The sequence below is a fragment of the Thyridium curvatum genome, assembly GCF_004353045.1.
Source record: "Thyridium curvatum strain D216 chromosome Unknown NODE_17_length_530222_cov_84.051745, whole genome shotgun sequence".
Taxonomy (NCBI): domain Eukaryota; kingdom Fungi; phylum Ascomycota; class Sordariomycetes; order Thyridiales; family Thyridiaceae; genus Thyridium; species Thyridium curvatum.
In genome coordinates, this window is record NW_022156772.1 from 92,657 (window position 1) to 113,128 (window position 20,472).

The following is a 20,472-nucleotide window of genomic DNA, read 5'->3' on the forward strand; positions in this document are numbered from 1 at the left end:
AAAAAATGCTTGGAAAGGCATGGTGAACCCAGAACCATCGCAGCCAATTCACTGTTCCAGATGAAAAATGGGAAGGCTGCTCTCGAGCATTCCAAACGATCATAGAGTGTTGTTTACAGGGGCAGAACCGTAGATCTTGACCGTAAGATTGCTTCATTCTCCAAGAGAACAGTCTTGCTTAGATTGATTGAAGAAATTGTATGATAAAGGAAACAGAAACAGAAACAGAAACAGAAACAGAAACAGAAACAGAAACAGAAACAGAAACAGAAACAGAAACAGAAACCCATGATTGACTTCATTGGATTGGGCACAGGAAGCCCCCCTTTCTGAAAGGAGCTTTATGAGCCCAATACTCAGCCATTAATCTCCGAGAGACTTCTATGAGATCAAGGTTGGTATTGTGCCTCGAATTTTATAGCAGTGAAACCTACAGGGATGTTGGCTGGTGGTTATGGTGGTTGCGGTAGGCTAGTTTGAAATTGTGCTCAGTAGTGCGAGCCTCGTCCGGACGAGGCTCGCCAAGTATCGACAGCTTCAAAATTGTCCCCAAAGAGGGGTCCTGCTAGTGACCCGCCCAGATAAAAAATCACAGCACCTCACTAGCAAGGCAACCTCAATCATCTTTGTGTCAGATTGCTTTCAGAACCCTGCTCTCTTGACAACTTCACAACCTCCCTCGAACGACACAAAGGCCTCCACAACTGCAACCATAGAGGCGTAAAGGAAGGATGGCCAGGAAGAGCAAGGCAAAGCGCAAGGCTGCCGGTAAAGCCAAGGAGTCTCTTTCGCCTCCTGCCAGCGCAGCTCCGGAAACCCCTTCGAGCCCACCCACGCCGGCGGAACCTGCCGCCGCATCACGGACGTGGGCGCAAATCGCAACGACATCTCTGAGCAACGCCGATCAAGGGAATTCTTCCCAAAAGAAACCCGCTCCTCTTGATGGTGAAGACAAGCCGGCCGAAGAGGGACCTGTTCGTCTCGATGACCAAGACAAGTCGTCCGGCAAGAAACCCGAGAGTCTTGGTGATACAGACAAACCATCCGGAAAGGGACCAGAGAGTCACGATGACGAGCAGGCTGTACCCCAGGGAGGAGAGTGGTCGACTGTTGTGCGCAAGGCAGCATCGGGAAACCGATCCGTGAGTGCTGATCAACACGCCACAGCACAGAAACCTCTTGGCAGGAAGCCAACTCCGGGCTTTGGCCGCGGTAGAGCGATGAGCTTGCATGAGTTCTTGATGAGCAGACAGGTTGGTGCTATGCAGGGCAAAGGGGCGGCAAACAACCTGCAAACAGCGGCGGGCACTCCCATCGGAAGCCTGCAGGTTTCGGGCACGGCCATAGCGTCCTCCTCGAAGGCTTCCCCGGCCCCAAGCGCTCCGGAGCTAGGACCAGCACCAGTAGCTCCCTGGTATAAACCTCCTGCTGAGAGAGGCACCTCTTTGCTGCCCAGCGATACGCCTACAACTCTCAACCCAAACCAAAGCAAAGGTGAGGCCGGAGTCAGCTCAAGCAAACAATCGTCCAAGCAAACCGACAACATCCGTCACAACCTCAGAAACGTGCAAATCTCGTCACAGAGTGTGGATGACGGCCGGAAATCAACAGAATCGCCGAGCATCGCCAATATGAACGCCCTGGGTATCATCGCTGACGGAGATCGTCACCCAACGACGGCCTCCTCCGGCCCAGCCGCGGTTCAGCCAAAGGATGAGGGTAGCGCAGCAGATGAGCCGACCAAGGAGTTGACAAAGGAGCCTGTCAAAGAGTCAGTCAAGGAGCCCGTCGAAGGCGGATCTACCACAGATGCGAATGGCGAGCCGAACAAGGGCAAGGAAGCCATGATGCGCTTTCTGGAGAAGGAGAATGATGCAAAGTCAGTCTATGCTTCCCGAGGGCATACTATGCGACCAAACTAACTTTTCTTTGAGCAGGCTCTTCAACGATCCCGTTGGTTGGGACATTCTCCTTACTTGCAAGCAGAACCGTTGGAAGCTCCACCGTCGCATCTTGGTTCGAGAGTCCAAGTACCTGGCCGATCGCTTGCCTCCACCGCTCCCGGTGAGTCTGCTCTTATATATACGATTATGGTTCACCTATGACTGATCGGAAGTAGGACGGGAGCCCTCGATTCATGTCACTTGACCTTCACGATCCGGGCCAACTCGGAACTGCGCTGCAGTTCATGTATTGCGGATGTAAGTAAAGACTTTGATAACCAAGCTCCTGTTTTCTGGTTGCTAGTTAACAACTCGGACCTGTTGCTAATGAACTCACACAGTCTATCCTGGTGCGGACCTGAACCCGGAACAGCCGCTCAACGCCCACTGCGTCCTGCACAACGTTGCCCACTACATTGCCGGCGCTTCCATTGCCTACAAGAACATGATGGACTATGCCATTGCTCATCTCGACAAGGCCACCGACATCCTCGGGGCGCTGGTCAAGATCGACTCGCACAATCCGGCCGTCGTCGACTTCGAGGCGATTCTCCGCAAGTCCCTCACCATCATGTACGAGCAGCCGGGACAGCAGGGCGGCGAGGGCCTGACGCCAGACAACGTCCTGTACCCGCTCCGGGTGTCCATGACGAGGATGGTGGACGACACGGTGGTGTACTGCATGTTCAACCCGGCCTTCGCGGCCCGGTTCGACCTTCTGTGGCGAAAGATCGTGCCCCACATGGTCGAGGACAACCACGTCCTTGCTCAGCGGCAAATGCTCAAGCCGTTGACGACGGAGTCGCAGGAGGAGCTGGTGCAGAGGGCCGCTCTCCTTTCCGATCCGGCTGTTGGCAGCGACTGAGCCGCTTGGGGCTCGAGGGGGCACGCGAGTGTTTTGATATTGAGACGGAAACGACCAAGGCAGAAGAGGGAGCGGGATACTTCATTACGAGTACGAGTTGTCTAGGTCTTGTCTTGGCAGCGGAGATACGTTACTAGTCGCCATTCCCGTGTTGGTCCAGCGTGGCCTTTATTTGAGAAGGGTATGTGAAAGGGAATGGAGCTGGGACGGCATGACTGAGATTCTCCACCTGATGAGAAGCCATGGAAGAGGTTCTCAATGACTTACTGGGAGAAGATTCTGGAAGACTGGTCATTGGCCAAAGGGATGGTCCTACCTGTTTCCAGATTCGAGAAGTGTAGGATAGCAATAATTATGGAAGTCTTCACCAGATACAAACCTCTTGTGAGTTCTGATCAGGGTCTCAAAGCAAGCCACCACAATGTCCGTGACCATGAAGCAAATCAAAACAGCCACATTTCATGGTACTCAAAAGTCCTGGATACTCAAACACCTCGGGAGAGAATGATTGTCTAATGTCTCAGCAGCGGATTGATGATTTTCCGGGCGGAAATAGCTAGCGGTGGTTCTCGCAAATGAAAGGTTACTACCAAAGCATCCAGAGACAAAGCTTAGCGAATTCTGCCTCTTCAAAAGGAGCATCCTTCAACTCAGCATTGGCGGCGGCTCGTGACTGTAATGCCTTTTCCCTGTAGGCTTCACTCAAGACTTGCTGGTCTTTGCCGTTGTAAATTATCGAGAGCTTGTACAAAGCACGTGCCCTCTGTCCCTCACCCTCCACAAAGGTTTCGGAAATACTGACGATTTCTTCCAGGAGCCGACTGTGCGATAGTTTTGATCAGCATCCCAAGTCTGACACTGGAGGCGAGGTCGCCACTTACGCTGCTAAACTTTCATGGCCATCCTTGAGTAGCATGCAGGCAAGATCGTAGCGTGAATCGCACGTCTTCAGGCGTTCCCCTAAAAGACTTTGCCGAAATGCTAACGCTTTGGATGAGAGTCTGATAGCCTCAGTTACCCGCCCTTGTGCCATTCGGATGCGAGATAAAAGGACCATGTCGCCCGACCAGCGTGGATTTCCCAGGCTGAGGAATGTCTCGTCGCTGAAGTCTTTGAGCTCTGGACATCTTGCAAGTATTTCTTCGGCTTCGTCTGGACGGTTCATCCGAAGAAGCAGGCTAGACATGTTGCTGTAGGAGTTTCCGATCCTGTCGCTCTTGGCCTTGAGCCTGAGACTGATAGCATCTTCATGCGCTTTGTAAGCGAGGTCAAGTTCCCCCATCTCGGTGTATGCTAGGGCAATGTTGTTCAGGCTATACGCGATGAAAGGGTCTTCAGCCCCAAGCCTCGCAAGTCGGATGTCCAGTGCACGTTTGAAAGGTGCCAAAGCTTGACTTGGTCGAGCCATATCCAAGTCGATGAGACCTCCGAGATCAATGGCACTTGCATATGCAAGGGTCGAGGTGTCATCGAACGTCTCTATTGCTTGCTGGATCATGCTCCGGGAGATAGAATAGAGCTCGCCCTCATACAAATACCTAAATTGGTTTGGTTAGTCTGTCCTTGTAAGCGAGGAGAGATCTGAATGACTCACCAGCTGCACCTCAATAGGAGCTCTGCATACTTCTGCCGATTAGATGGCGTGATATCCGATGTCTTTGCAAGGTCGACTAGGTAGTTGACGTGAGGGACACACTTTTCACACCGGGACCAGGTTGACATCTGGTGGCCAATATCCACACTTGCATGATCTGGAAATCCCCAACCCAACATATGCGCCACAGCGTCGAAATACTTGACCTTGGTAGACTTGTCCAGTCTTTTGCGAGCAGCTGATTGTACCAGTCGGTGGATAGACAGTGTGGAACTTCCCCGCGCCCTTGTGACGAGAGCTGCCCGTAATAGCTCCTCTGCAGAATCCCCCAGACTACCCTTCAGATTAGCCCACGTAATGCCTCGACAAGTGATCTTTAGGGCTCACTCCTACCTGAATTCATCGGATAGATAAGAAAACTCACCATCCAGGCCTTGAGACCCATGCAGCATAATCTCTTCAGATATGCTGTCCGGATCAAAGAAAGATAGTAGGCTTAGAAGATGTGCAGCCTCTTCGCTAAGCTTTTCAAAGGAGACGTTCCAAACCGTGCTCAATGTATATTCGTAGTCATCGTGAGATGCCTTTCGAGCATCGATTCTGGTCGAATATTTCTCGTAGAGCGGGAGGAAGTCCTGTAGGGACAGTTTTCTTTGGTTGATAAACCCGCCGATCTGGCTCAATGCCAGTGGGAGCCCGCCGAATGTCTTGGTAATAGTGACAGCATGTTGCGTATCAGACGAGGGCGTATCCTCCAACCCCACAGCCTTGAGCAGCATGTTGCTTCCTTCCTCAATGTTCAGTGGTTCTACTTGCAGATACTTTGCTGCAAGCGTCGTAGCGACTTCAAAATCCCTTGTGGTCAAAAGAATCGCGCCGTTGATGGACGCAGGCCATGCCTTTTTCAAGGCGCCTAGATCGTCCGCGTTGTCAAAAATCAGCAGACATGGAAGTTCTGTGCTCACTGTTAGCACAGCAAGATCGATCTCGCGATGAAAGAAACAGCAGAGCCTTACGGGTTGAATTGAGCCAATTTTTCGTTTTCCAAATGGCCACTACTGGATCCTTCTTCTCATCATCGCCGCCAAGCAAGCCCAGTTCACTTGCAATTGTGCCAAAACTCTGGCCAATGGAGATGGCATTGTCGGCGGCGACCCATAATACAACCTCAAAATCGTCCAGGCTTTGATAGGCAAATTGAAGTGCAGTCTGGGTTTTGCCCACACCTCCCATCCCGAACAGGGCCATGGATTGCATGGACGAGGAGGAAGATGCTGGGTTCAGGGTGGTCTGGATTTGTGCCAACATGTCCTTTCGGCCACTGAACTTAGGGTTCTTTGGGAAGGGTATGTTGTTGAAGCGCAAAGACTTGGGGTTGTCCTTTTCATCTATCTTCATTGCATTCAAGAATTCCAGGACCTCTTTGTAGCGAGACTCGTCCTGACGCATACGGGCCATATCGGCCTCGCTCTCTACGACGGAGGACATGCGCTTGATTCGCAGGATGGTCCGAGCGAAGTCTTTCTGAAAGGTTTGCCACGCATTTTTCCTCAACACCAGGTGCGGATTGCTGCGGAGGAAGTAGATAGTCCGGGCGTAGAAGCAAATGATCTCGCCATACACGTCGACTATTGCATGCTGGAGTTGACGATTGAGAGGCAGTGTGCGCTCATAGATCTGGAAGCGAGGGAGCGTCAAACTCAGATCCTCTAGCATGTCGAGGATATCCTGCAAGGTATCTGCCGTCGAGGCTGCCTGTCCCAAGATGATCCTGATGCTGCCCCATACTGTTGCGGTAAGTGTCGCGTCGGCACCAAAGCACAGCGCCAGGACGGCGGAGAAATCGTCCACGAACTTGAGTCGTGGCGCAAGTCGTCGAAGTGCGATAACTCCCGAGTAGTTACCGGAAGTACTGGTTTGGATCGAAGCGATGGAATCGAGCAGCTCGCGAGGGAGTGGACTGCTTCAATGGTCCGAAAATCCTCTGCACCCTGGAGCTCCTCGCGATATTTCTCCAGGGCTCTATGCCACAATGGGCTTGGAGAGCGACTGCCGCAGATATAATTAGTTACAGGTACTTTGCAGGCACGGCCGCACAGGTCAAGAGACCCACCGTTCGTCCATGGCCTCGGGTGTCCAGCATTTGGCGCGCGTCTACAGCAGGAGAAGAAAAGAATGAGAGAAGAGAAGGAGGAATAGATCCCAGGGGGAGGGCGGGGTACTCGGGTAACTGTCAACTGAGGCGGGATGGATCGAATTCTATTCGTGGAGGTGTCTGTGAACCCGGAGTAGGAAAAGGTATGCAGGTTCATCATATCAGAGCAAGAGCAACCGCCAATGGGGGATGTTGATTTTGGCGCCCTCGGCGAAGTGCCACACAGTCGCTTGATGGGGGCTGGATGCAACCGGATGCAACTGTTGGACGCCTGTTGTGCGGCCTGGCCCGGAGCCGCAGGGATTCGCAGTGGTCAGCAACCTGAATTGGTGGGTGTAGCATGCAGTTTCAGCCTTCCAATCCTCCTGGTCCTCCACGGATCGCAGAAAACGAGACAAGTGAATGCATTGTCCATCGTGATTCTTGGCCCCCATTCGCAGATGTACAGCCTTGTTGGCACACTGGTAGCGAGGAAGATTTAAATACGGGGTGCTTGCCACCTTCCTAGAGCCATCCGAGCCTTGCTTTCCATCTGTTTATTCTCACGGCTTCCCAAGGCAGTAACTAGGATTCCTTTGAGTCTTGTCAGTACTCTAGGACTACAACCTGTCACTGTGGTGGAACGTAAACGATATGTCGTGGTTTCGGTATGATGTACTTGCTCCCCCACGGCCCTGTGGATCTGCAGCTCATGCAAGGTGCCTAGGTCACTGTTGGCGACATCTGGGCGAGCTTTCACTGATATCCAGTGGCACTCCCATTGGTTGCGCCGTCAAGTGATCTGCCTGCCAGCCCACCTGCTATCATGCGTGTCGGATAGTGATCTCGGCAACGACGTGGATTGGAGCAAACATTTCCTGCCGCTGTGGGATCAGATCCATGATCTCATGCTGGTTTCGGAGCCCAAATCCATCGATGGCCTCACAGACACCCTCATCTCACAAGGGTTTCTCACGCTCAACAAGGAATACACAGCGCTGCAATCCGCCAGAAATCTTGTCTTTGCCATTGTTGGCTGGCAAACAATGCTGTATAAGCCTGATTGCATTCAGGATGCCTTTGGAGGTTACAGAGTTAGCGATGAGATGCATGGGCACTGTGGAGAGACACGAATTTGCTTAGAGCAACCGAGCGTCGTGGGCTCCAGCAATTTGCCCAATTTTCTTCTGGGGTTTGGTATGATGCTCCCGCCACGGAACCACTGCTCCTTAGATGACCAAGAAGGCCGGAGATTATTCAGTCAGACCAAGGTAGTGCACTCCAAGGATCTAGAGGCACGCATGTTGATCCAAGTGTGTGGCATCAAGTTCCAATGGGTCGACTCATTGTCTTGTCATCTAGAAATGGACCAGCCGTCCGGGATCCTCTATGTTTTCCGTTTTCCGTCATTTTGTCTTTGGAATCTGGAACAGCAACAACTGACAGCTGGTCAGGCCACGCCAATTTACCGCTGTGCCCTTGAATCGCCAGATTCTGTGCAATGGGCTGGTGTGGACGATATCACAGGACTGCTTCATGAGATACTCTTATCATACCGTCTCATTTTTGGCCATGAAAAGAGATCGAGGGCTGCTTTCCGCAAACTTCAACCATTCAAAGGGATGCCGCAGGAGGAACACGACGCTCTTCTAGCCCAGCTTTGTGGTAGGAAGCAAACAGACTGCTCCATGGCCCTGGTTGAGCGAGACGAATATGACTTGGCTGCCGACTTCCCCCACCTCCGGAGTAAGATTGTACGACTGCATAGCTATGCGATGAGCAAGAGACCCAGGTCGATATGGCAATTGTGGCAGGATCAGCGTGACTCAACGGCCTGGTTAGCTCTGTGGAGTGTTCTCATATTCGGCTCTCTGAGCCTTCTCCTTGCCTTGCTACAGACTGTTTTTCAGGTGCTGCAGTGGATTGAAGGGCGTGGAGCGCATTGAAAGGTTTTATAAAACGAGCAACGCTAGGTAGAGTCAGATGTTTCGTTCGGCCCAGCTCTGAATAAGACCTTCTACCGTTGCCGGATACTCCTTGAGTATCACGTCACCCTCGGCCAAGAACGTGTTTGCCTGAACAAACACCATGGGAGGTGGCTTGTTGGTTAGAACCGTCTCTCGCCAGTCAAGATACTCCCCTTCAACCCGTGATAAGTCTTCATAATAGGCGCGACATGCTGCAACATCAGCGGTGCATCGATACATATGTAACCGAAGGAGCATCCTCCCTAGCGCGGCTTTGCCACCTGTCCGAATCTTTGAGCGGTCCACACGAACCGTGAGGGATCTTCTTGTTGCGTCGTGCGCAATAGTCATAACCCCGTTGCCGTCGAGTAACAGGGTTTTCAGCATCGCAAAATGAGCCTATATCAGATGTCAGGAGACCGAAAAAATGGAATGGTCTTCTTCAGGGACTTGTGCTTACTCGACTATGAGCTTGGCCCCAATTCTAGTCAAGCGTGTCAGCTAGGCAAAGTACGTGAGTAAATGTAAGACTTACGCCGCTGGCAACATTGAAGTTGGCAAGACCCCTCAAGCCATCAACGCCCAGTTGCTGATAAAGATTGTAGGTCACTTGACTATGGTCAGAAAGCGTCCCTTCACTTGGGGGAGGTAACTTACGATCTTCAGCTTTGATCTCAGAGGTTTCGGTGAAGCCGAAAAGTTCGAGGAGCTCGTCGTCATCCATCAGGTACGCGCCCACAAGCTCGGCTCTACATTCGTCAACTGTAGTCGAGAGGTCTGCGAACTGGCCTGTCCAGGTTTGGCCATACTTGTACCAGCTCTCGATTGGGTTGCCATCGAGAGGGTTGACTGGTCTGTCATCGATGCCGAAGTTGTACACCCCTGGTTGAGTCTCTGCCAGCATCTTTCCAGTACCATGCCCAAGAAGCTCGTGAAGCACAACCCACCAGTAGTACGCGGGATACTTGTGCTTTTTGAACTGCTCTGCCTCCGATGCATCGATGAACGGGTACTGTACCGCTTGACTTTCGGTGATCATGCGGTTCGCAATGATCACATTCTTGAATCCCACCTCCTGCCGTATGTCATTGTACTGTCGAGCAGTCAGCATGATACAAATCGTATTGAAAGGCACAGCGGGATAGTACATTCGGGAGGTTGATACCCGGGAATATGATACTTGAGCAGTACGCAAGTGCTAAAGACATATCAGCGACTCGTCACCTTCATCGACCAGGGTTTCCTGCTTACTGTGGATACTCGAGAAGTCAGGCGGTTCAAACATGTTCTTTTCGAAGTGGCCTCTTCCATCATTGTCCGCGCTCGCCCATGGTAGGCGCTTGATGAATTTTGCGGAGTTCTGGACCAGCATGGCAAGGAGTCTGGTCTCTTCGTCATCCGCGATGGCCACCAACCCTTCAAACTCCGCTCTAATCCCGTGAGGATCGCGGTATGGCTCGACAAAACCGAAGATGTTCTCTATCCTTGGTGATTTGTCTCGTACCCAGAGCCGCAGTGACTCCCGGTACGAATCAAGGCTCCCGGTCTGGAAGCTCTCAACATATTTGGATAGAAAGGCCCTCTGTGTGTCGTTGGCAGCGTAAGATGAGGCCTTGGAAATCTCAGTACAAATTTGCCCTAGTGCTGTAGCGTGGTCGCCGTGAACAAGCGTGACGAGTCCACCGCCATCAGGCAGACTTAAGACTTGAAGATCATTGCTGTCGTTGGTTTGGACAGAAGCGACAAGCACCTCAAAGTCTTTGCCGTTCTCTGCCCTGCGGAGTCTTGTATTCTCGGGGAATATCGAATGCTCCTCGAGTATCTTTGATACAGCATCAATGGAGTCTTTCGTTAGGTGGACATCAGGATAGTAGGTACTCTGAGTGCTGTCACTTGAATATCCAAGGCCATAAGGTGGTCTTGAAGTAACTGCCACAGAAATTTGGTCGTACAAGCTTGACAATTTTGCAGACTTTCTGGAAAGCTTCTCAAGGTCCTCTATGTCGACGTCGGGAATGAACTTTTGGTCTCCGGAACCCTAAGTTGCAGGTCAGAAGTTTGCTTGCAAATAGTTACTAAAGAGCAACAGACTTGGCATACATAATAATTCCCAATATTTGATAAGAAGGTCGCAGCATAACTCAAAAAGTTATCGAGGTTGGCTTTGGATACACCAGAGTCAACAATATCTTCCCAGCGTCCAGAGCAGGAGTGATAAAGTTCTTGAATAAAATCGAAAATGGCGGGAGCCTCAGGAGACACTTGGCTCAAAATGATTCTTGCTCCATGCCAAGCAGCCCTGGTCGAAAGTTAGGATACAGATAACGCAATGTTCAGACTGAAGATATTGAGCTACCGAGCCATATGGTGTGCATATCTCTTCTCCTCTGCTGAGAGCCGCTCAAATTGCGGTGCGACATGGAGAGTGAAGACTTGGACATCTTGGACTGACATCACGAGAGGATGTAGGGCGATTTGACTTTGGCCGAAAGAATTGATATGGCCGTCGATCCAATGGCCAGGGAGATAGCTGCAATTCTCGCCAAAGTATCGAAGAGGAATCTTTCAGAGCTTGCGCAGGTGATATATGGTCATTGATGGAAAAATGACGCGATAAGGGGAAGTGCTGTCGTGTTAGTGAGTGCAGAGTGCTGCATGCATGTGAGCAATCGGATTAATAACAAAAATCATCTTGTAGTCAGAGATAAGGAGGGGGGTAGCACATGTGATGAGGGGCAGAGAAAGGCCGCGCGGGGGTTGATAATCTCACACCTGGCTTGTCTCGGTTGTCTTTGGCCTCAGGTTCTCTGCATGAACTGTCACCAAATCAGGAAAGGAACTTCGAAGAAGCGCAGCACAACATACATATCGCTGATACCAGAAAGACAGAATCAGGCACACAAAGTATCATAATAGGTCAGTTGTGGACATTTGACCATGCTCCTCAATTGTGGCCTTATTTTGGCTATGATGTCCGAGCAGACTCATTTCCCTTGCATAGTTGTGAGTTAGTTCCATTTTATGTCCTCATTGGGATGGGAAGTCCTCAAGAGGTTACTTACTTTGTTCTCCGCTGACCTATAGCCTACTGAACCTACTCTCTCTCCTGAGCCTGACAACATGACGGCCTAGGATCTACTAATCCGCTCGTGCTCTTCTAAAACCCTTGTAGAGAGACATGGATTTGCTTTTTATCGTCATAGAGTCAAGAGCGATATTTTGATGTTGAGAGAACAGGGACCCCACCACTCATAAAGCAAGTAAATATCTAGCTCTACCATGTACCGCTGAGTGCACTATGGTGAAGAGTAGTTTCAGATCTTCAAAACTGCTGTCCCGATGACAATACCATTGGCTTCCGTTCTGAAATGCATGTACCCCAAATCATCCTCTGGGATAATAACCACCTCAAAGCATAGCTCGTGGAACGTGCCATTAGGCTTTTCGATGCTGTTGACTGATTGCTCATCAATATTGGCCAAAACGTACTCAATCGTGCCGACATTCATGACAGCTAATTTGAATGTGAGCCTACTGTAGACACAAATCTGGATATGCGGAGAAATCGAAACATCTCTGGCCGGGTGTGCGATGCTTACCAGGGTTATCATCCGTGTCAGGCGCACAATTGAGTGAGCATTCGTAAATATTCAACTCCAGGATGCGGTTAAAATCATCATCGCTAATCAGCCGAATCCTAGAAAAGGCCTTCGCTGTTTTGAGGGTGATTGTCTCGCCCTTTTATACGACGTGAGTACACTCAGCGGCCAAGCGGTGCTCATGTTGAAGTGTTGAAGGGATGCCACTCTGACCTTTGCGATGATCCATTGCATATAACCACGGGCCATCTTCTTATCCCTGAACTCGTCAATCCAGGCATCAGACTCGGAATCGATGCCTTGTCGGAATGGTCGAGCTACTTGAAGCCCTATGTGCGAGCGGCTCTTTTTCTCTCCGACAAGTGTACCCTTAATCCCTCTGAACGCGGCTCCGAGGCACACGGCATCCCATCTGGCTCTTTCAGTTAGAGGTTGTAAAGCATAGATGGTGATCCTAGGATCTGCTTACGATTTGGGGGGGTTGAAAACCGCAATCCCTTTTGGATCCGACTCATGATACAGCCTGCGATAAAGGTACCTCGATTCTCCAAATCCACCGACAAGAACTATTGCCTGAAAATCCGTTAACGGAGATAAATTGGTAGTCAAGGACACGCTCATATCTTGCCTTGACATCCAGGCTCTGGGCCTCTGTTTGCTCTATCTGGTTATGGGTGAGGCTGATGATCTTATCAATGGTAGGGTCAAACAACTCCTTCATGTCCTGACTGGGACTCGTTAGTCACATCATGAAGGGCGCTTTCTCAGAGCCAAGAAGAATAAAAACAGTAATACCTGCTCAGAAGGACCTCCTCGTCCTCCGCGTCGTAGTACCGACAATTCCCGACATCCATCTTCAGGTGTAGGCGATGTGTCCGAGGAATCCTAGGATCGTTGAAGTCCCTCTTGGCCGACTCAAACTCGGCCATGAATTTGGAATTGATACCGCGTTTCTTTTCGGGCAGTTTCTGGAAGGCCTCGCCGAATCTGCGCTGCATCAATGCAAGAAAGGCCCTGTCAATGGTCGTGGACCCGCACTTTCCTCCTGCGCGACGGCGTCGACATCAGCCAAGTGAAATACGACAGCAGAAACAAACAGAAGGGGCGGCAATACCTTCGCTGACACAGATTTGCTCGAGTTTGAGATTCGGATGCTTTCGAGAAATCTTATAAGAAGCAAGATCCTAGGGAATCCAGTCAGCCTTTCCAATAACCCGAGCTGGTAAAGATTGGTGTTTCACTAACAGTAGTTCCGCCACCACAGTCACACACGATCACCGCCTTCCCAGTCTACGATGCCGGACATCATGTCAGTCTATCCAACGTCGGAATGAGTAGGAGATCTCGAGCTCTTACCCTGATCAGTGCGTGTTGTGAATATGCCTGCGCACTGAGGCAGGCGATTGCTCCTGCCTCGGGCTCTTTGATCAGGTGTATCTCGTCACTTCGCCTGCTAGCAAATCCGGCCGCAAGAGCAGCATCTTTGGTCGCAGACTGAGCCTTCACCGACCACAGCGCCGGGTAGGTGAACCAAAAATGTATCGGGGTGAGGTTCAGGATGGGACCAGACAGCTTGCGCGTCAGCTCACTCATGATGTGTTGATACAAGAGCTCAAGATAGTCCTGTACAACACGCTGAGCGGACTTTTTCTTGTATAGCGCTTTGAATCCTGGTCCTAGGTCAGTACGAAGCAATCTGTCGTCATGCTCAGTGGGAGGAGCGTCTTTGTCCAAAAGCAGTTTCGTCCAACAGTATGCGATTTGCCCTGGTTCGACGCCATAACCCCAGGTGACGCTGGGCTCATAAGCGATTCGTGATGGGACTTGTTTCTGATGAGAATTTGTTGAGCCCCATTGATCCAGAATCTCAACGTCTTCTACTCGAGTCTTGTCCGAGAAGACATAGCTGACGCCTTGGGTAGATAATTAATTGTCAGGCTCGAGTTAATGGGCGGAGACATTCCATACCAGAAAAAGTGGTACCGTAGTCGACCCCTACAATCAGAAACTTCTGCTCCTTGGGCTCCTCATTATCGTAGTAGTCTTTGCTGGGTCCTTTGGACATGGTCACTTTGCTCTTGTATTGCTTGCTCTTTCTTTGTCAAGGATTGTAGCATCTGGAACGATGGGAATCAGATCATGCTAGAAATCACCCGGCAACAGTCCCGCTTCTTGCTGAAGGTGCGACAGTGAGGAGGTGTTACGGAGCCTGATTGAAAAGGGATCATCTGTGACTAGATATACCAGGCCTGCAGGCATCACCTTGAACATATCTCTCCGGTGAGGCTCATCGGGCAGCCATGAGCCAATACCTGGAGGACACATGGAGCTTCGGCATGCCTTAACCGGGGGCCATCTCCAGTCCACTGATTCGAGCTTCAGAAGCCCGCAGGTGCAAGGCAGTTTTTCTTCGGCGTATCCAAGTCATTGCCAATCCGTGAATTGTAAATGCGGCTTGCATGAACCCCGCTCGTGCTGGCAACCAAGGAGGCAGTGCATGCATCAACATGCATGACCCTGCGGAAAAGCCTTCTGCAAGCCGAAAAAGATACATGAGATCGAGGTACAGCATAAATCAGCACGTTGAGCCTAAGGTCCAGGCATGAACCATCACTACATGAACATGCCCGGTAATCTTGAGGTTTACACACTGAAGCCAATCTTCCCCCATTCACACAAGATCAATCCCTTTTGTAGCTAAGTTGTCTTCTCGAACATCCCATGTCGTACTACACCACGTTGTCCCAGCCAGCGGAAAGGATGGAACAGCCGATGAGAAGGATCGATTCCACGAAAGTACACTTCCTGGAGCATCCCCTTGAAAGGATTAGTGAGCTTCGATGTCTCGGAAGCGAAGAGGGACCTCCCGATCACGATGAAGCGAAGAGAACTCGCTTAGGTAGCGAGCGCACTTGGTCAAAGGCAGTGGAGGTCAAGCTCGCAGCAGAGGTTCAGGCACTCCGTGCAGAGCTCTCGCGAGTCGAGAGGAGGTACACGAATGACAGGCGACTCATGGAGAAGGCATATGAGGAGAAGATTGACGGCCTGCAGCGGCAGCTTCTGCAGCAGTCGGACGACATCGAGTCCGCGAAAACCGCTGTGACAACTTTCATGGACCAGAACCGATCCTTTACTGCCTCAGACAGCGACATACAGTCCTGGTTTGAAGCCCGTGCCCGAGGTTGGTATGAATGGGCGAAGGACAACGCGCACCACAACTTTTCCCTTATCCAGAGCCTCCCGCCAGAGCATGCCGCCGAGTTGCATCAGCAATGCGAGGAATTTGCGAGAATTGAGAACAATGAGTTCCCGTCATGTTTGCTGAAGCACAAGATCAGCAGGGTGCCTTATCTCCTTCTCCACGGCCTCCTTGCCAACTTCATCTGCAATGAGGTCTTCGCTTCTCCGCTCTGGATAGTGGGTGCTTGTGGATTCAACGACGAGACTGATCCAAGCGTGGTCCAACAGTCTGTTGCCGAACTATATAGAACTCTGCAGAATGGTAGGTCACTGGGTTCAGATCAAAGCTGCAACAACACGTTCAGAAGTCTAAACAGTCTTTCCAGTCCACTCGTCGGCCACCCACCTCTGGCGCTCTCAGCTCCTGAGAATATTCGTGCTCGCGCAGAGCGACCCGGTGGTGGCGGCAGCTTTTGAGAAGCATACCACTGTGCTGGTCGATAAATTCCTGGCAGGTCCTGCTCGGTTCCTTCTCGAGTCGGGCGGTTCAGATCAGGAGAAAGCTATGTGTTCACTCCTGGCGGACGAGATCAGCCAATCTCTCCATTACTCAATTCATCTCTGGTCGCTGCGGTCATTCATATCAATTTACAATCTCCAAAGCTTACGTCTAGAGACGCCTTTCAGTCCGACATCGAAGGTGCTAGAAGTCCACCAGTCGCAAATTCCGGAACTGGAGGACGGTCACGATGGGTCGCCAATAGTGATGCTGATCCAGCCAGGAATCATAGCCAGGGATACGGAAGAACAACTTAATGAACAGAACGGGCACAGGGTCTGGTTGAAAGGTTGAGTGTGGTTGGACACATAGCGCTGGCTAAGCGCGGTGGGCTGGGCAGGGAGACTGGTCTCAGGAAGGATAGTGGATTCATTACTGCGCTGAAATTATTATTCCACATGCGATGTTATTGGCCAGATCATGGCCTTGACTTTGATCTATCGTTTCGGCCTGATGTGATCTCAGCGAAGGTACATGAAGCAAATGTACCCTGCCAGCTCTCGCTGTCACCACCACCACCTCAAATCCTCACATACAAACCGGGCGTAGGATCTGCATGAAGCAGCCTCACTCAATCCCCTTCCTAATATTAGTTTCCATTGCCCCGCTGCGCCTTGCGGTACTCCTACAACCCCGCGTCATTCTCTGGATACCAGGCTCAGTCCATGAGCAGGCAATTCTACTTGTCATATTTCCATAATTTAGTAGGGCGTGGTCTTGTGGCATAAACGTGCACTAATGTCGATTTTACAGTCTCTGCATAGGAACCTCATCAGGAGATAGGGAACTTATATTATATTATACAGGTCTTCGTCGCGTGGCTGGCAGCGCGGCCGGGTATTTCGCTGTTCTTTCACTTTCCTATTCATTAGACGTACTTGTCGAGTAACTGATAGGTCCTTCCCACGACGTTCTGGTCCTGTTGTCGTTCACACCCAGCCATGGCGTCGGTCACTAGAGACACCCAGGCAGAAGAAACTCTTCTCTTGATCGGCGTGATGGGGGTGACGGGATCAGGGAAGAGCACGTTTGTACAAAAGGCCAGTGGTAAAAGTGAAGTTGTGATTGGCCACACGCTTGAGGCTTGTGAGATCTCTGCATCTGACCACAAATACTGTCTTATTGACTGACTGCCCCATCTACAGGTACCCAGAAAGTCACCCCGTACGATTTCCATGTAGGCGGGTACCACGTCGTGCTAGTCGACACCCCAGGCTTCAATGACACATACAAAAGCGACACTGAGATATTGATCGACCTGGCGGACTGGCTCGAGGTCACGTACCGACGGAATGTGCGTCTGAACGGCATCATTTACCTCCACAGGATTACAGACGTCCGCATGGATGGCGGCTCGATGCGTAACCTCAAAATGTTCAGGAAGCTCTGCGGCTCTGATCCGATGAAGAATGTTATCATTACCTCTACCTTTTGGGGTGTCATTCCCGAGAACAAGGCTGTTGCCCATGAGACAGAACTCAAGGACAAATCCGACTTTTGGGGAGACATGATCGAATATGGTGCACGAGTTGAACGGTTTATGGGAGACCGCAAGTCGGCCTTGGACATCATAATGGAGCTGGCTGGCAAACCTACCGTTGTTCTCGAGCTTCAGCAGGAGCTTGTCGATGAAGAAAAGCCGATCCATGAAACTAGCGCTGGAGCCGCAGTCAATGAAGAGCTCCAGAAGATGGAGAGCAAGTATATGGCCGGGCTCAAGCAGCTCCAGCGAGAAACGGCAGAAGCTCTCGCGGACAAGGACGTGCAAGTACAAACAATATTGGGGAGAGAGCGAGAGAGGATGGAACACAGGCTAGAAAAGATTCGTGACGATCAGGAGCTGCTGCGTCAAGAGCGGCGCGAGGAGATCCGGCAGATTGAGGCCGAGCACCAGAGCCGGTACAGCCATGTCCAGTCGCAGTATGAGCGCGTGTATGAGAAGCAGAAGGCAGCTGCCGAAGTCCAGCGGACGGAAGACCGGCAGGCATTCCGAGAACAAATGTCCGAGATGCACCTGAAGAACGCTGCGCTTGAGGCGCGACTGCTCGAAAATTCCGCCCCCAGAAGTAAGCAAAAGGCAGGTCATGATGATAGTCATAGGCGTGCTCTGCAAGAGCAGACTGGCGCTGACGGCTCCAGCAGAGAAGGCAGCAAGGTGCTGAGTGATGACATGCAACGAGACGACAGCAAAGGCACTACACCCGAGAAATCCGATCGCCGGGCAAAGATGTTGGAAGTGGGAAGTGCGCTGCTAAGTATTGCCGCCTCCGGGGCCATGTGCGCTGTGAACCCCGTAGCTGCTGTGGGCGTCGTCGGGGGGGTCATTGATCTTATAAACATCATTGGGAGGCGGAGTTCCAATCGAGCAGGTCGAAAAGCTGCCGAGCAGTCTGATACCTATACATCTCCCGGAGACACGTGAACAAGAATGGGATCGATCTGCAGCTGCGTGAGGACTGGAACCTACATGACGAATGGCTACGAGAACCGCACGGTATGACCGAACGCCTTCTTGGCACACACCTTCTTCAACGTCAATCTGCTGAGGGAAGCGCATGATTATGTCCATTGCCTGTGGCCTTGTGGAGGGTTGGTCCACAGGACTCGATGTTAGCTTTGCATGTGGATGTACATCCGAGGTGGCGAGGGAAGCATTCGCACACAGCCAAAATACAGTTCATAAAGCTATTGCCAGTATTTTTCAAAGGGCCGAATGGTGTCAGTTGACCTGTATTCAATATAATAGTATTGCATCACCAGCCAGGCAGGAGAAGATAATCCTTTGGTTAGGTTCTACTCTAGAATTAGATACATCAAGTAGCAGGAGAGAGACTACTATTCGTGGATGTGCTGAAATAAATACGATTGTCTTCGGAGCAGATATGATACCATAAGGGAAGGGCTTCAATGAAAGAAGCCTTTTCTTTGGTTTGTGTGTCCAACTACCTTTGAGGATGTACTAGGTCTATATCTATACCCTTCCTTGATTTCTTACCGCTAAAAATACATGTCTCCTACGAACAGAGGCCTGGCTGTCCTGGAGATAACACACCTCTTGATCTCTACCCTTGTTTTGTTTATGCTTGTTTATGACCTTGTGATCACTTCAAGCTCCAACACCGGCGGGATGTTTGACTCTGACTGCATGAGCTGCATGAGCGGTCTGCTTCCGTGACCACTTAGCTACATACACAATGCCACCATCCGCTCCGTTTTTGTGGCTTTGCCGTGTGCGCTCCGTTTTGCACCCCAGGATGCATGTATCTTTTACGGAAGGGAGGCTGGAGTAGTCAATCTCGCATGCAATTATAAGTAGGTTTCAAGCCTGGTAATTGGTGTCTTGGCAATCCGGGCCCGACCCACAGGCGCCCTGATCTTTGCCGAGGTCACCGTTCATTTCGGGGACCGCCGTCAACCAGGGGCTGTCTTCAGCACTTGGCCAGGGAATCCTCTTCCCATATAGTAGTACATAAAGTGAATCGACGAGCACTTGCTACCATGGTTACTGGCCAAACTCAAACCCACGCAGCCCGACGTAATGGAGGCACTCAAGCGGAAATTCATCAAATACGCCCCTCCCGTGCCGCCCTTGCCCCAGCTGGAGCCAGGGACCAAGACGTACAAGGTCACATGGACGGCGGCCGGCCTGACCGTGGCCGGTGACACCCGGCTGTCGTATGAGATCAAGCACGTCACGGGCTTTTTCTCCTCGGGCCCGGAGTTTACCCTGCTCTCGCTGGACGGCGCCCAAGAGCCCGCCGCCGCCACGGTCATCGGCACCTTTGACTGGGCCATGTCAGGCAAGGTCAAGATGCGGTTCCCGTCGCGCGACGTCGACATCACCTACCGGCCCCTCAATGGTAGCTTCGAGGCCCACGGCGGTCTGGGCCGCCTGCAGTGGCTGGCCACGGGGATGGACGGGTACGAGGCATCGTGGAGGCTGTCGGATGCCGAGGGCCGTGTCCTGTCCCTCGTCGATGTGCACGGCTCCGGCGAGATGGGCACCATAGAGATTCTCACCGTGGACCTGCCGCGCGATGCCTTCGAGGAGGTCCTGCTCAGCTCGCTGGTACAGATCGAAGACAACCGCAGGATGTGGAGGAATTCGCGGAAAAGCATTATTGCAGTCGGCGTTTCGAGCGCCGGTCTGGCTGCGGGTTCGCTTTCCTGAGGTGCTTGTGCAGCCGGCTGGAGGCAAATCGCTCTCTGCAAACGCTAAACTTGCTACAACCCACCGTCGATTCTAGAGCATTGGCAGGGTTCATTCGTCTTCCACATTTCTTAATGTAACGGCCAGTCCTCGAAGGTCTGGGGATCGAAACTCACCTGTGGCAACCACGGCCTCTGCATACAATAGAATGCTTCCGCTACATGGACGCTGCTCGGTTTTCAAGCTTATATTGAACTGCCCACAAAGGGATGGATATGCAAGCGGTTGGGTTACGCTGGGCTAGCCTTCTGTTACCTAGGGATCTAGCAATCTAGCCCTTAATGGGGTCGGGCTATAGTGACGTTGAGGGCATATGAAAGTTTGCAATTTGTTATACCCTTTTAAGTTGTTTGGCACTTCCTGTTTGTTAAATAGCTTGCTGAAAGTCTCTATCTCAGACTTATTGGGTGTCAAACACTAG

General features: G+C 51.4%; 7 protein-coding genes across 7 annotated transcripts; 4 read left to right on the plus strand and 3 right to left on the minus strand.

The window, feature by feature from the left end:
* Positions 1–731: 731 nt before the first annotated feature.
* E0L32_003744 (uncharacterized protein) lies at positions 732–2,808 on the plus strand (the record flags this gene model as incomplete). The annotated part of the gene is made up of 4 exons (XM_031138078.1): positions 732–1,879; positions 1,938–2,064; positions 2,120–2,201; positions 2,285–2,808. 4 exons carry the CDS (start codon positions 732–734, stop codon positions 2,806–2,808), a joined length of 1,881 nt encoding a protein of 626 aa, XP_030998161.1.
* A 586-nt stretch (positions 2,809–3,394) lies between these two features.
* E0L32_003745 (uncharacterized protein) lies at positions 3,395–6,526 on the minus strand (the record flags this gene model as incomplete). The annotated part of the gene is made up of 6 exons (XM_031138079.1): positions 3,395–3,629; positions 3,690–4,346; positions 4,403–4,735; positions 4,796–5,357; positions 5,419–6,362; positions 6,516–6,526. 6 exons carry the CDS (start codon positions 6,524–6,526, stop codon positions 3,395–3,397), a joined length of 2,742 nt encoding a protein of 913 aa, XP_030998162.1.
* A 1,989-nt stretch (positions 6,527–8,515) lies between these two features.
* E0L32_003746 (uncharacterized protein) lies at positions 8,516–10,957 on the minus strand (the record flags this gene model as incomplete). The annotated part of the gene is made up of 8 exons (XM_031138080.1): positions 8,516–8,902; positions 8,964–8,987; positions 9,039–9,112; positions 9,161–9,596; positions 9,652–9,701; positions 9,755–10,541; positions 10,604–10,802; positions 10,860–10,957. 8 exons carry the CDS (start codon positions 10,955–10,957, stop codon positions 8,516–8,518), a joined length of 2,055 nt encoding a protein of 684 aa, XP_030998163.1.
* An 860-nt stretch (positions 10,958–11,817) lies between these two features.
* Positions 11,818–14,167, minus strand: E0L32_003747 (uncharacterized protein; the record flags this gene model as incomplete). The annotated part of the gene is made up of 9 exons (XM_031138081.1): positions 11,818–12,017; positions 12,103–12,241; positions 12,316–12,520; positions 12,572–12,668; positions 12,718–12,830; positions 12,898–13,147; positions 13,217–13,286; positions 13,459–14,015; positions 14,071–14,167. The coding sequence occupies 9 exons, from the start codon at positions 14,165–14,167 to the stop codon at positions 11,818–11,820; spliced, it is 1,728 nt and encodes a 575-aa protein (XP_030998164.1).
* Positions 14,168–14,862: 695 nt separating this feature from the next.
* On the plus strand, positions 14,863–15,759 carry E0L32_003748 (uncharacterized protein; the record flags this gene model as incomplete). Its single annotated transcript, XM_031138082.1, has 1 exon — positions 14,863–15,759. One exon carries the CDS (start codon positions 14,863–14,865, stop codon positions 15,757–15,759), a length of 897 nt encoding a protein of 298 aa, XP_030998165.1.
* Positions 15,760–16,782: 1,023 nt separating this feature from the next.
* On the plus strand, positions 16,783–18,263 carry E0L32_003749 (uncharacterized protein; the record flags this gene model as incomplete). The annotated part of the gene is made up of 2 exons (XM_031138083.1): positions 16,783–16,927; positions 16,987–18,263. The coding sequence occupies 2 exons, from the start codon at positions 16,783–16,785 to the stop codon at positions 18,261–18,263; spliced, it is 1,422 nt and encodes a 473-aa protein (XP_030998166.1).
* Positions 18,264–19,379: 1,116 nt separating this feature from the next.
* On the plus strand, positions 19,380–20,012 carry E0L32_003750 (uncharacterized protein; the record flags this gene model as incomplete). Its single annotated transcript, XM_031138085.1, has 1 exon — positions 19,380–20,012. One exon carries the CDS (start codon positions 19,380–19,382, stop codon positions 20,010–20,012), a length of 633 nt encoding a protein of 210 aa, XP_030998167.1.
* Positions 20,013–20,472: the final 460 nt, after the last annotated feature.